Below are 16,505 nucleotides of genomic sequence, written 5' to 3' on the forward strand. Positions count from 1 at the left end.
TGTGCATATGTATATATGTGTATATAATATGAAAAAACTTATCTTTCACATTGGACTTTTGTAAGAATTTTTGCATATTCAGAGCCACCAACTTGTTAGGTATTCATCTAAAATAAACACAAATCTGACATAATGATTGTAATTTTATTCATTCAGGTTTTATTTGTCTTACCAGTGTTAGACCCTGGTAATTCTTGAAGCTAGAAAAAGGAATAAGAAATGAAAATGCAGTACTCGATATTTAGAAAAACAAATCGGTAATCGCACCATAAAACGGGTACTCGATGTATCGATATCTATATCGATACTTTTGCAGCTCCAGTTCTAGGCTGAACTTTGCTTTGGCGCTTCATATATATAAAGCGTACCCTAATGTACATATTTGCTACATCCATAGACACATTTATAGAAATATGCTAAACAAAATAAAATATTTTAAAATAGAAAAAGTGAAAACAACAAAAGCGTTTGCTACTAACCCATACACACAATCATATAAATTGTAAAACAACTGTGGCAGTAAATATATTATGCGGCAATTATCTTTTGTTTTTGTTTCTTTATGCTTTGGTGGTGAATCAAAATATACAACAATAGAAAATAAACCAAATGCTGCCATAGGAATCTTTTCAAATATTGAAATTCTACAAAAAATAAATAAATATGTATGCATGTATGAATGTATGTATACAACAAGCGTGGTTGATTCTTCTTCTTTTGTTAACCGACCACTTTGTTTGGTAAGTTAACAAAGTTTTAATAAATTTTCATTGCTCTTCCTCATAACACAAAAACATACAAACATACCCGTACATGTGTGCTAAAGGAACTGACTTTACCGACTCTAATGTGTCTTGTGACTTTTCACTAAATATTTATGCAACAAATTGAAATGTCATTTTTTATTTGGTTCTAAATTTTATTATTCACTTTAGGTTTCCACACACGACTTCATATATGTGGCTGAATTTAACGTTTTCGTATCCACAATAAATTGTGTTGAATTATAAGTTCATGTACACTGGTACATACAGATATAAAGATATAGATACTGCCAACAGTTACCATGATTCTAGGATGAAATCGCGCATATACATAACTGCAAAGCAAATGCAAAAGTAAGGGGATAAAGCTATGAAATGGAGTAAAGCTTGCAATCGGAACATTTCTACAACCTTTTAAGATCGACTTACATACATAGAACAGTTTGCCAAGAGCCTGACTTAAAAAGATAAATTGAATATATGGCTTGAGTGCGGATTTGCTGCACAGGAACTGTGGAACGTAAAAGAAAATATGTCAAGATCACGTAAACATTTTCCAAATGCCACCTAGTGGACCTTTTACGCTTTTGCTTCATTGCTTCGGCGCTCTTAACTTTGTGTGAGGTTGAATGATTGGAGCTCAGTGACAAGTATTTTCTTGCCATCTCATTGACTTCGGAAATATATTTGAAATTTCTCTAGGTTCCCGGAAAGTTGCATAAAAATCAAGTCTACCAAATGTTGTTTACATCGTTGTCACCTTTTACACCTTTTTTAAACTTTTTACAACAAAAAATCCCACGATACCAAAACCAGTCCCGAAAAACAACATAAGCTGACAACACTTGTGGGTGAGAACCAAAACGCTACTGGCTAATCCAATGAAGACAGCGCGATGGCCAACTATTCCAAAATAAATGGGTTTGGTTCGATTTCGAAACAATACTACTGCACAAGGTTCAAATAGTTTCATACTATACAAATTTGCTAGCCACTCACAATCAAACAATTGTTTTTGGGTTGCACCCGAGGTGAGGACCGACCAACAGGTCACGATCTCACTTGCACAGTTCCTGAGCTGCCAGGGACAACTTTAAGCAGCCAATTGACTGGGCTTTAGGTGCGGGATAAGGAAACGGGGAGCGAAACACAAAAACATATTCAGCTCTTGGGTGTTTCTGCGGTGTTCCACACATTACCGCCCCTTCACTCTTATTTGTTGAGATTTCCACTACGAAATCTTCACGCACTAACACTATTAGAACCAGGAAAACTAAAACCAATTTGTTACGATGAAAAAAACTATGGAGCAAAAAACACAACACCAACTTTTAAGGTGGGACGCTTAGGAGGGGACACATACCAAACCAAAAACCCTTTTTTCCAAATAAAAATCTTTTGTCGCCATCAGCCCGCGACATCATGTTGCATTATTATCGGGTTCTGAAGTATGTTGCAAGTTTCCAGACTCTAGCTTTAAAGGACGGCTACTCTGAAATCGGTTGAAAGTTTCCTCAATTTTCTACTGCGATTTACAGACAAACATCAACGCGACTTAGTATAAAGGAAGTGAGAGCTTCAATTAAATAACTGTTTAAATTATTCAGATAGAGAAATAAGGAAGTAACAGTAGACAACCGAAATACGGTGCAGTGCGTTATTTCCACTTTCAAAAGGAAATAACACCCGCGAGCGCTATTCCCCTTCACGCGATTTTTTTTTTTTTTGAATTAAATAAATACACGGAGTTTGATGAAAAATTTCCGTTTGCTTTTTCATTCGTTAGTACTATTCACAACATCTGCGTTCGCAGAAAGTAAACAAATAACTTATTGAATTATACAACAATACCTAAATATAAACAAATTTAAATAGTGGTTATTTCCCTTTTCTCGACTGGCGTTATTTCTCTTTTAAAAATTAAAAAAAAAGAACGCGCACTTTTTTTTCCAAATTTTTATTTTTTTTGGCAATTAAATAAATAATCGGAGTTTAATCAAAAATGTGTAAGAAGTGGTGTTAATACCGTAATAGCTTTAAAAAAATATTACTTATAAATTGTTTATACCAATAGAACTGATTAATACTCATTGGGAAACCTTCAGATAATATTTATGCCAAATTTCAGAGATCAAGCCTCTTCAGTTTCCGAGCAAAACGAAATGGTCCCTTAAAGTATCAACCTTTCCATTTTACTTTATTTTGCTTTTTATTTTATATTTATTTGTTTGATATTGTTTTATTTCATTTTATTTTATTTTTTTAAATTTATTTTATTTTGTTTTATTCTAATTTTGTTATATTTTAAAATTTTTTATTTTGTGTTATTAACAGTTTTTGTTGTTATATCGGCCTACTGATTTTAAGATCGCGGGTTCGAATCGAGCTCAAGGCCTAACAATAATTTTTTATCATTATTATTGTTATGATACATTTTTTCTTAATTGAAAAAATTTTTAAATTAGAATAGAAGAAAGAAAAAATGGCAGTTGTCTAAATTTTTTCTTTCTTCTATTCTAATTTAAAAATTTTTTCAATTAAGAAAAAATGTATCATAACAATAATAATGATAAAAAATTATTGTTAGGCCTTGAGCTCGATTCGAACCCGCGATTTTGTGTTATTGTAATTTATTATTTCTTTCCATTTTATTCCAATGTGAGTATGGAAATGTTTATAGTAAGTAGTCGTTATTTCGTTTAAAAAGGCAATAACGTTAGCGGGCCTTATCTCCATTTCCTCCAGCGGGTTAGGTGTTAGAATATACCCGCGGTAGGCATGCCTGCTGTAAGAGGCGACTAAAATACCAAATAGATTCAAGGGGTTGTGTAGCGCAACCCTTTCAGGGGGTTGCCAGCGCAATATATAGCTTCACCAACCCAATTGTCAACCTCATCTATCCGTGGCGAATCCTGTTTCATTAACAGCTGAGGGTCTGCGACCCTGGCAGTTATAACCGATAACGAACTTGCCAAAAAGTTCCGAACTTAAATCGAAATGGTTCTAAACTATTGATGTCATGGTTCCGATAAAAGTCGCAAAGCATTTACCGAATAAATCCGAAATACGAAGTAGATGCGAAACTACCCCGAAGACTCCTAACTACCTCCAACACAGATTTCGATTTTGATACAGAATGGTACCAAAGTCATTCCGAAAAACTGTCAAAGGAGTACAAAATTATTCCGAATTGATTCAAAAATGACATTTGAGGTGGACAGCGTTCTGAAAAGATACAATACGAATCCCGAAGAAGGGCATAAATAGTGCTGAAACCCTTTTGAAAATGGCCATGAACTCACGAAGTAACAGCCATTTTCCAGAAAAAGTTTCGCAAATGGTCTTAATCATAGACGTACATTTGTATGTTTCACACGTACTTGGCGTGCTCACGAATTTTTTTACGAAGATAAATTTTAGATAATTATGGCATTTTTAATGTATTTTGAATTTATTTTAGTTATCAGTTTGCATAAATATCCAAGCTCTGGTTATAAGTATGATCCTTCTTTTTTTGGATACTACTGATTCTAGCCCGGCCACCGATGTAACGGATGTGTAGCGGATAAGGTGATTGTTATTTGAAATCATGGTTGTGCTGTATATCAGGGTTTTAGAACTTGTCAACAAATATCAAGCTATTAGTGCTTACTATGGGATACTCATTTATAAAACATATGAGTATATTTCTCAAAATTATCTAGAGGGTCGTTCGCTATACAAAAGTGTAAAGTAAACTTGATTCCCACAAAGCAGTTAGTCTAATGGGCACATAAAAAAAACTGGTGTAACAAAGCCTGGGACAACGAAGATAGCCGTTTTTTTAAATGTCATTTAAGAGCAAGTATCAGCAAGACAGAAAAATATGAATATGACTATTTAGTCAGTCACACCAAGTTCTTTCAAGCTGTCTTCTCATTCTAATAATTATACTTTGCGTTTGTATTTGATTTTAATTTTAATTTTTATTTTAATTTTTATATCCCTTTACAATACAATAACAACATGAAACAATGCGAATTAAATAAAACTTGATGTATCGTGTTTTTTACTATTTTCCATGTAAACCAGAATTTGGGGTTCATTTAGCATGAAAAAACATAGCGAGAGAGATAGAGACTGAACAGCAAACTGACCGACTAAGCGAACCTGAACTGGGCTAAGTAAGGCTGGGGATCAAGGCAGGCGGAATCGTTGAAACAAGGTAAAGTTGTGTTTACAGTCAGAATTGTAAAGAATTTGGTACAATAAAGGTAAATATTTATTTGTTTGTTGTTAAAACCTCTCACACTTATTTTTGTTGTTGCATTCCATAGCCAACTAACTGAATTTTGTTGTTTATTGTTTGTATGCAAATTTAATTTTATAGCTTTGGGTACGAGGGCGTCAGGGCGCCCTATTCAAGAAAATAATAAATACTTATGTGCAGAATAATAACCTTCTCACAGATTCCCAGTCTGAATTCAGGTCAAATCGTAGCTGTAAAACGGCGCTCCTATCGGTGATAGAGGATATTCGAGAACAAGTTGACAAAAATTTTACTGCTTTCCTGACTCTTCTCGACCATTCAAAAGCGTTTGACTCGGTCGACCACACCGTTCTCTGCAAGAAGCTGGAAAACCTATTTAATTTCTCCAACTCTGCAACAGCCCTAATCAGATCGTATTTGGCCGACCGAACTCAGGCAGTAAGTGTTGGTAGCAGAAAGTCTGACTTCGTCAGTGTTTTAAGAGGAGTCCCACAAGGCTCAATCCTTGGTCCTCTGTTATTTGTTTTGTATATAAACGATTTGCCTGGTGTTCTCAAGTATTGTAATATTCACATTTATGCTGACGACGTACAATTGTATATGTGCTGTCCTAGTGATCGTACCAGTTCATGTATTAATAACTTAAATTACGATTTGTGTCAAATTGGTACGTGGGCTTCTATGAACGGCTTATGTCTTAACCCTAAGAAGTCGAAATGTATAGTCATTCATAGAAGGTCACTAGATAAAAGTGGAATGGAAAATTTAATTTTAGACAACACTATTATAGAATACGTTGACACGGCAAAAAATCTAGGTATAGTTTTTAACAAAACCCTGACATGGAAAGATCACATCTTCCGCACAGTGGGAAAAGTGTATGGGATGCTTCGTACACTCTGGCTTACACAATATTTTACTCCGTTACATATTCGTCTACTAATAGCAAAAGCGTACTTAATACCTACGCTCCTTTATGGTTGTGAGGTTTACTCCAATTGTGACTATGTATGTAAGAGGAAACTTAATGTTGTGTATAACAACATTGCTAGATACGTCTATGGGTTGAAAAGACTTGACCACGTCTCTCAACATGCTTACAGGTTGCTAAACATTTCTTTCGATAACCTTATTAAACTTAAAACGCTCACTACGCTACATAAATTAATATATATGAAGGAACCTGACTATCTGTATCGGAGGCTAAATTTTCTCCAGTCGTCTAGATCTGTTCTCCTTACCCACTTCAGACATCGTATGCTAATATCTGATCGCCAGTTCTTCATTAATTCCATACGTCTTTGGAACTCGCTCCCTTCTAGACTTAGGCTTATAAGCAATGCTCTGCTCTTCAATAAAGAATTAACAAGTTTCTATAATAACCTAGACAATTAAAATACTGATTCCTTCTAAGCAAATGTACTCTATCATTCCTTTATTTATCTATTTACTATTTATTAAATATATTATTTGTTGAAACGTTTTCTTAGCCATAGTCATTAGCTTTAAGTTTCAAGATTAGATTTTTCCTATTTTATGCCTTTTACCGACTAGCACTGTAAAATAATTTTTGTCAAATTGTTGTGCTGGGATGAATTGCCTAATAAATACAAATACAAATACAAACTCGAAATGAATTTCGTGTGAACCTGATTTTATGTAGTTCACTTGTTTTTGGCTTTTAGCTTGGTGGTAGCAGATTATTATGAGCATGCAGCAATACAAACAGACAGACAAACGGCATTATATGCATGACCATCAGTATTTTCATTTACAGTTTTCTATTGAAGTTCAAAGCATTGGCATGCATTTTATTTAGTTTTCACTTAAGCGTTAGTTATTCAAAAATTAGTAATTGAAAATTGAATCGATTGAATTTTGTCAATAAAGTAATTGATGTATAGGAAAATAAGTAATTAAATATAATTACTAACGGTCTATTCAATCAATTAAAAAATACTCTTAAATTACTATGCTTATGGTTTTGTGTGAATGTGGAGTCGTCTTCTTCTTCTAAGTACGATATTGAAGTGTCCTTATCACTAAAATATTATTTTTTTCTGTATTGTTGACTTTAAGTTGTTTTACAGCAACCTTCCATTAGCAGCTTTCCACTTTCACTTAATTTTATATACCTACTTAAAATAATAAGACTAATTTTAACAATCCCTTTATACTTTTTGCTTTTTTATTTTAGTCTTGCTAAAAATTATTTTCAATAGCGCTGCAACTCTTTGCGTGGAGAAAAGGAGGTGTACAGAGTAGTGTTCATCCAGCAATGGAATAGCACTCACATGATTAAGCGCATTAACGCTTTTGTTATTCTTTCGCACTTTAGCGTACGTCGTTCATTCACTCACACTTGTTGAAGCAAAACGGCAAAACTTTTCCTATAAACAGGAGAATTCGTTACACATTTTTCACCTGGGTGGTTGTTGTCGACCGCTGCCCAGCAATAGGACAAATAAGTATATATATCCTTTTTCATGTACATATAAGCTAACGGCATCTGCTAACTAATGACGCAAGGGGTAGAGTGAAGTGAAGTGAGATTTTATAGAGTTGGCTATGCTTCGTTACGGTTAGTTGCTTTTGCCTTAACTTTCCGCCCGTATGTTCACTATATCCCTTACTCCATTTAAAATTGGATTCGCTAGATTCATCCTAACGAGCTCGTTCGAAGCCCTTTTGTCCCTCCCACTCACCGTTGATGGCATTCTAAGTTGAGTTCAACTGAACGGTCGCTTGGGAAAGTCCATTTCATAAGTCTATTTTACTAGCTATTTTTGTACTCTTTTGTACATTTTTACTTATTTTCTCCGTTTTTGCATTTTATCACTATGTATAGTGCAGTTTGTTTTTTGCTGTTATTGCTGCTTTTGTTGCTTAATAAAATTCGTTAGACGAATTTAAATTGTTTTCAAATAAACAACTTAAACTTCTTTTCACCAGCCACACTTGCATTTGTACTGACTCGTTTCACCGATGCAGCCACTGTGGGATACTTTGTAGAAATATCTGGCAAAAACTATATGAATTGTCAAATAACGTATATTTAGCATTTCAAAGCAGCAGTATTTACACAATAATCATGAGTGGATATCGATACGATCTAGTTACATATTCGGGTAAGAACATTTATTCCGTCAGCATATCAAAACATAAAGCCTAAGACCAGTGGCGCACTCGAGAGCTCCGGAAAACTATTCGGCGTTCGTCTACATGTCGTGTGAGCGCAGCGATATAGATTCGGTCAATCAGTTTTAACTTGTACTTCAAACGCAGTATCCACATCATGGGAAAACGGTCGAGAAATTTGGTTTTCCCACTTGTAGGCCAAAATTGAAGTTGTTTTATTTGAAAATATGTATTTTCCCTTATTACTCTTCGCATTTTTCATAAAAGCTCGTACAAGATGCGGCGGTCTACTTTGATTGGTGCATTGAAACGTACAGGGATTTCTTGGGCATTTCTTCAAGGTTCTCCAAGGTGTCGATTTATAGCTTTCCTATTTTGGTAGTAACAAGTCAAATAAAAAATTGTTTCCAACCCTTCAAACGGTTACATACGAAACACAGAGATAGAAATTGTTTTCAAGTGAATTTGCATCATGAATCTATAAGCAAATTATAACCAACTACTTTTCAAAAAAAGGTTGTTGACAGTTCTTTTGAATTTTTCAGAGTTTCCTCAAAACATGCCACTGTTACGCTTTAATCGCCTTGTTTTTTTTCCAGCTGCATCCACTAGATATTTTATGATACGTCTAGCCGCTGTGGAGAATTCTTTCTTCCACCAACTTGGAGAGCATCGAGATGCACTGTATTTTATTTTGCCAGTAAGCACAAGCCCAATTTATAGTCATTTCGTGCATTCACTTCATCCATTTATTCTATTTCGCTTATGCAGTATTTCACCTGGCTAAACTTATGTATGTATGTTTAAGCATTTTGCATCTTGTGTCAAATCGATTTGCGTGTATACTCCTGTTGCTTATTTATTTACATTTCCGAAGAACAATCCATTCAATTTTGCATTTTCATTTCATTGTCCTTCCGCCTGGAATAGTTTCAATGCACAGTTGGCCATAGACATCCAATGGGAGTTCATCACTTGCTACCTGAATTTATTTGCAATGTTATTTGCACTTTTTTTGCTTGTTGTTGTTTAAGCTCATCTGTGCTTTCACAATAATTTTGCCGTTTTTATGCGGACTATTTTACGATCAGTTCAAACTTGTATCATAATTAACATAGAAATACTTGCCTCCTCTGGTCTCCCAATAAATGTAGTAATCATTTAAACATTTTTTTGCATGTGCTTGACTAATATGTAAGTATTTGAGTACTTGATAGCTAGGATTATTTTCGTACAAAATATTTCTAAATAGCTCAATTTGAAGATGTGGTTCAATTCTATACCCACAATAAATAGTTTTTTTATCTCTGCAACTGACTTCGTGACACCGCAGAATGTAAAGACACAACTGTGCCAATTTTTTGCTTTGTTCTTAAAAAAAAATTTTTTAGTTACTCAAACGTGTGCCTTCCCATTTAAGCTACATAAACGTCTTCCAATTTCGCTGAAATTTTATATATCTCCTTTTTAACATGAGAAGTAGGACATACAGAAATTTTATTAACATACAATTGTTGCTTCTAGGTTTTATGCAAAAAGGTAACATCTATCCTCAATTTATTTCGCCATTTTTTGCGAAAATTGTGAAAAATTAATTTTGTCAATATATACATTCGAAAGACTATATACGAAATGTCCTATATATTAAGATAATGTTTCAAATACTACAACTAAAAAATGCTATATCACCTCAAATGTTTGAAACACGAGAATCTCAAACCCTAATTTTCAAAGAAGATCGCTTTTTGCACGAAACTCCTCAACTGATAATTTAAATAAAGAAGGCTTGTTTAATAGTTCTTTTGACTCCGGATGACTCCCAACATCATTTTGCTCCAGGTGAATCCCAAAAACAACCAAATCGATTTCGGTAAAATAACACAGAAAATTATGCATGCAAATCGAAGAAATTTAAAATTTTTGTCACACAAGCAAGACAGTCGATCGACATTCATTCACTTTGACTCCGAAGCTAGTAAACCAAATTGATGCTTTAAAATTAAAGCGAATTTCATGTTACACAACTAAAGGGAAATCTGTCAACGCCCATTCACTGCTGGTCAGCCTTGTACTTTTTATTTAGAAGGCAGTTGTTATTTAATTGGTGTTGTTGTCGTATGACTCCATTAACCAAATTCTTCGAGCACCATTGGTTTAAATAATTTCTCTGCATAAATATTAATATCGTCAAGCAGACCAAAAGGTCAGATTTTAAAAAGGGTTTTATATGTCAAGGCCTCGGCACATAAGCAGTTTTTCATATAGATGAGTTCAGCACAGTCTTATGGATTACAGCATAAGAATATCTCGATCCTTGCGCCACCTAGCGGGTTTATTTTCATAAGGCGATTTTTATTTCTGTATGTAATATGTGTTACAAATATGAGCCAAATTGGACCAAAAATACGACTTCTTGAAATAAATGGATCCGTGCGCCACCTATCAGAGTTTATTCTTCTTTTTATTGCATTGCCATCGGGTTCTGAACTATATTTCAAGTTTCAAGCTTGTCGCTTATCGGAAAGTTACTTAAATTCCAATTACAAAATTCGTAAACAACGCTCGCTAGACAGAGTCAAGCTAAATAAAACCGTTTAAAAAACTAAAAAAAAAACACGCTTTTAAATAATATCGAACTAAAAAGTTAAAAATAAATTTAAAACAATAAACCAAGAAACTAGTATTAATGTGCGCTTTGTGGCATATTTTTCGTATATTGAGCGCCCGACGCTTTTTTCAGAATAATACTAGTATTTTTCGTTTATTATCTTAAGCTTATTTTGAAAAATATTTCTAACTTTTTTGTTCGATATTATTTAAAAGCGTGTTTTTTAGTTTATTTAAACTAAAAAAATAAAAAATAAATGTAAGGCGCGACAACCTCCGAAGAGATCTAAGGCCGAGCTTCTCTTCCTATTTGCGTCGTGCTCCTCTTGATTTTCCCTAAAATTGGCCGGACGGGACCTACATGTTTTGTGCCGACTCCGAACGGCATCTGCAAGGCAGATGAGTTTTCACTGAGAGCTTTTAATGGCAGAAATACACCCGGAGCGCTTGCCAAACACTGCCGAGGGGCGACCCCGCTTAGCAAAATTGTCTTCTAATTGAAAAACCTTATTTCTAAAATTTTGATGTTGCTTTGCCCGGGGTGCGAACTCGGGCCATACGGTATGATAGGCGGAGCACGCTACCATCACACCACGGTGGCCGTTTATTTAAACTATATTTATTTAAACTATATTTATTATATTCAGTTTTTCCATACAAATCGTATTAGGAATCTCATATAATTTGACGTTGAAATTTAACTTTGAATAACTAATAAGCGAGTCAAGTTAGCAAAAAATCGCTGGACATTTTTTGTAGACCGTTCAATTTCCTATAAGAATGGTTTAGTTAATGATTTTGGTACTAACGGTTAGAGCTTTTTTTTTTTCTTAAAAAATTCCTTATACGATTTGTATGGCAATAAAAGCTGACATTTTTACAGGATACCTGCTTTCTAGATGTCTGGCCAATATTTTCACTATACCAAAAGGAATTACAATAATTTATTTAAAATATCCACTAATTCTAGCCGCAATTGAAATTGAAAAAAAAAAGTTATTTTCCAGGTCCCTATTCAATGCCAGATATAAATTTCAGGAATTTTTTTTTTTTTGGAAAGCCATTTTGTTGAGTTGTTTCATATGGTGAATAATTAGATTGCTGACTCTACTCTCCTCTTCCCGTCTCCTTACTCTCACTCCCTTTGTTCTTCTAAACCTATCTTTAAACCTCTTTCTAAAGTGGTAAATTGCCTTCCTGTAAGCAATAACTTCACGAAGATTTATTGACAGATTAGGAATGGCATGCTATGGTCGCGTTTGCGGTCTTGCACTTTCACCAGCAATATATGTATAATAAAACTCGCAAAATGCATTTCTTAGAAGTTGTTGTTGAAAAATAAAAGTTGTTTCAAACTTTTATCAATAGTTGAATTTACAATTTGAAAGGTGCTGCTTTATATTTCTTTCCACTCGTAGTTGAGATAAAGGTGAGGAAATGGGATATGTATTTTAAATCGAAAATAATTATATCTATTAAAAGAACCCCTAATATTTAAAGAATCCTGTAATGTAAAAACATATCTGAATATGAGAGTTTAAATGATCAAATACATAGGCAAAAGGTTTACTCGTATCAAATAAGCTAAAGATTACTGGGTATGAGCCTGTGTGTAAATACATTCATACAAACAAAAGCAGAAAGCAACCCCTAATTAACAATTTAGCAACAAACGGAAAGCTACCTACGTATGTATGTACCAAAGTTCATACAAATCGCTCAATAAATATACATATATTTATGGAACACGTCGATCTTTGGTTCGCTTTTCGGAAAAAAAGTTTCATTAGCATTAACTTAGGTGCAAATCTACCCACGTACCAAACAGACCTGTTAAATAATCATTACTAATGGTAACGATTACCCGTTCAATTGATTATTTTTTTTAAAAGCCATTTATTGATTATTTGCCATTATCTTCTATTTTTAGTAATTACTTCCAATTGATTAAAAAAAAAAATAAAATAAAAAAAATCGTGATTATTCACGATTATTGAAAAAAATCAAAAGTAATCAAAAACGGCCTTTTTGATTTTTTCGATTATTTTCGATTTTTTTTTTATATTTTCTTTTTATTATTTTTGATTTTTTTCCACTTTGTTGAAAGAAAAATTCTCTTTCATGTCCATATACATTAGGTTGAAACGCCTTTTTAATTGGTCAGTAGTACAGTTAGAAAATATAAGCTTTAGTATTTTAATGTTATTTTTTTCGTGATTTTTATGCAATATTATATGTGCTTGGGTAAATATAAAAATTGCAAAGGATCGTTATTATATTATGTAATGATTGTAGCATATTATGCACATGAGAATATGTTTGAATCAACGCTCATTTACTATTCGCCCTATATGTTGCACGTATCTATTCGCCTGGATAAGCGTTTACGATTTACTATTGCATCCTAAAATGTCCTTATACGGAGAAATTATTTCGTGCATGCAACAAACGAGAATTTTCCTTTAACACAGCGAAAAAATAAATATCAAACAAAAAAAAATCGAAAAAATTAATTAATTAAATTTTTTTTTCAATAATCGCGAAAAAATCATGATTTTTTTTCTAATGATAATCAATTAGTAATTGCTTTTTTGGGAAAACAATTGAAATAATCATTGGCCATTAAAAAGGCATAGAATTATTTGATTACTAATGCTAATTCAAATTTAACAGGTCTGGTACCAAATTTCAAAATAATCGTACATCAAAAAATTTTTATGGAATAGGTCCCTGACCACTTTCTGGAAAAAAGTTTTCATAACATTAACTTAGATGAAAAGCCGCCATGTACCAAATTTCAAGCAAATAGCTCAACAAATAAAGTTTTTCAGGATAGGCTGGTCCCTCGACCACCCGAAACAAAAGTTTTTCAAATATTAACCTAAGCAAAAAGCTACCTCTGTACCAAATTCTTAAACAAATAAGCCTTCGCCATCTAAACTAAAATTCTTGCCCTGACTACCTGCGTAGAGAAACACAAAACTCATTCGAATTGTGTAGGAATTGTGCGTGCTTTCGTGCCAAGCTGGCTGTTTTGTGTATCCCACTAAAACTTTTGTGTAATATTGTGCCGCACAAATACAATACACAAAAGCAATTGGAGCTTCGCCAAGTATTTAATTATTTTGTGTTTGGTAGTGTGTATAGTAAAGTCCAATACTATACAATTGAATTGTGCTGATGCACACTCTGATTATATGTGGTTCACCTCACGTTATCTCAGCATGAACGTTCGAGTTCGCTCTCTCGCCAATAAAAGAGAAGTTTTTCGCCGACAAATTGTACATATATGTAAAGAGCGACATTAGCCGCTGTGAGCATAATAATATAAATATAGTTTAAAAAGCATACAAATATGGTGCCGTTTTAGTATATACAATCCACTTAGATATTTGATGTTGGTAGCACCGCAGCACAGAGGTTCGTGTCCCCGATATTAAGCACAACTCCTTTTGTAGCGAGTTATTAAACCACTGCCACTAAGTCTTCAATAATAGACGCTAGATCGGTCTACCTCTCCTTTGCGCACCTAGACTAGAGAAATACAAGCAAGCATACATTCAAGTGAATCTAATATAAGCGTGTTAAAAAAGGAAGGTCGGCAAAAAATTTAAATAAACATGTTTGTTAGTTTAATGGTGTGTTCAATTTGTACTTATTATTTAGGAATTCATGAGCTTAACACCGTCTTGAATATCTATCTATCTATAAATCTTAGAAAATAAAGTCGCTAAATGCCATGTACGCACATAACTTCACACAGAGTGCTCCGATTTTAGAACGGTTTTTTGCATATGAAAGCTTAGCTACGTGAAATGGTACAGTTAATATAATTTGAAGGTATATATTATAGGGGCGTGGCAAATTGCCAAAATGTTGTAAAATATCATAAAATTTTTGTTTACACAGCTATAACTCATAAACGGATGGATGGATTTCAAAAATTCTACTTTTCAGAAAAACCTTGAAATAGTTACCTTCGATCTGCATAAAAAAAAATACTTGATTCCTTTCTTATATCAGCCAAATTGTTTAAACAAAAGTAACATTTTACCAAAAAATGCATGTGTGTGGTTGTTCGCTGTGAACTGTGCGCGCTAATTGCTTTTGAGTGAGGCATGGTGCGACACATACATACATACATATATAGCATTCGCTGCGTTATTTAACTTCGCGCGTACGTTTAAGACATTCTGTTGTTAGTTGTTAGTGTAGAAATGAGATAAACTGAATTAAGCAAGGAAACAAATAACAACAGGATAGCCTAGTGGTTAAGGCAACTGGAGTTTCACCGTGTGATTCGCGGTTCGAATCTCGATGAAACCTTTGATAACATTACAAAATTGCCTGATGATGAATTCGTGGCGGTTTTCGAAATGGTACCATCGCAATATGCCAGTAAATATGTCTTTTTTTCAGTTTCTCTTAGAAAAACATAATAATTGAATATTCAATTATTATAAGCCGGTATTAAGCTCATGAATTCTTAAATATTAAATAAACATGTTTTTATTGATATTAACCAGGATCCAACTGGTTAATACTAAACTCGAGCTCCCTCATTATACATTTATAAGCGGCCCTTGCTTGTATTTATAGTATATTTAGCTTTTTCTAAGCTAATACGTACTTTCAGGGTTTTGTGTATTTTTTGTTCTTGTTTTGTGTTGGCAGTTGCTCATATGATATATAGAGTATACCGATAGCGGGAGAAATCGAAGTTCCTAATAAGTATATATTTCTCACTCATAACTATACAAATAATGGCTTTGTGGTGAGACTCGAAAAGTTTGTGGATGTCTTTGGCTCCTACAAACTAATTCGATGTTATGAAAAAACCATCGGCTAAAAAATTTTAGTTTCAAATAGAATACTGGAAGGCAAATTTATAATAAAAAAAAAAAAAACAATTTATGAGGATGTAAATATTGTCCGGTGAGTTTGTAGGCACACAATAACACCGAACTATAAAAATCTATAAATATGAGTATATGACAGACTTTCGCGACAATTAGATATTATTTATCTAAAAAAAAATATGTATCAAATGAACGAAAAAATTTATCAAAAACTCAGCAACAATAACAAAAAAAAATATATTGAGAGAACAAAATTGTTTAATATGAATTTAATGTAGCAAAATGCAAGAAACACAAATAAGAACATTTAAGAGTTATTAAAAGATAGTTAAAATAAAAATAGTGATAAAACAGACATGAAGAGACATAAAAAATGAATTAAATAGACGACCTTTTGTTTTTTGATACTATCAACTTTTTTATAGATTACTTTAGTTTTACTATTAATAATAAAAATTAATAATATATGTGCAGACATACCAAAGAGGGTAAATAGAGCATCAGGCGTGACCATCTACAGAAAAAAGAGAAAATAGAGTTTCAGTTAGCGATAGTTTTTGTAAAACATAAAAAACAAAAAAAAAAAAAAAAAAACAAAAAAACAAAAATAGAGTAATTGTTTCTGGCTATTTCAGATATACTACAAAAAAAAAATTATGTATATCATATACATATGAAGACGTGCATGGATAAAGGTTTTATGTCGTGAAAATAAAAATTCGAGGAAATTTCGTTAGCAATTTATAATTTCTAAAATTTTCATGAAAAGAGCTCTTTTATGATGAGACAATTTGTATACGCATTAAAACTGTGCATACGTACTTAGAACAACCAAGGTCTAAAAGTGTAGTGTAACACCTTCATCGATGCAGAGTCTTCCAATATGGT

General features: G+C 33.2%; 1 protein-coding gene across 7 annotated transcripts in view; it reads right to left on the minus strand.

Moving 5' to 3' along the window:
* The window catches only part of heph (polypyrimidine tract-binding protein 1 heph), a 973,663-nt gene that overhangs the window by 89,563 nt on the left and 867,595 nt on the right, over positions 1-16,505 (minus strand). For 6 of the 7 annotated variants that reach the window (XM_067760373.1, XM_067760374.1, XM_067760369.1 and 3 more), the window contains one exon: positions 16,098-16,131. The exons of the other annotated variant lie outside the window; for it this stretch is intronic. In XM_067760373.1, coding sequence (XP_067616474.1) covers positions 16,098-16,131 — 34 coding nt within the window. The remainder of the gene's footprint in view (positions 1-16,097; positions 16,132-16,505) is intronic. 7 annotated transcript variants of the gene reach the window in all.

Source organism: Eurosta solidaginis, chromosome 1, assembly GCF_040869045.1.
Source record: "Eurosta solidaginis isolate ZX-2024a chromosome 1, ASM4086904v1, whole genome shotgun sequence".
Classification (NCBI taxonomy): Eukaryota; Metazoa; Arthropoda; class Insecta; order Diptera; family Tephritidae; genus Eurosta; species Eurosta solidaginis.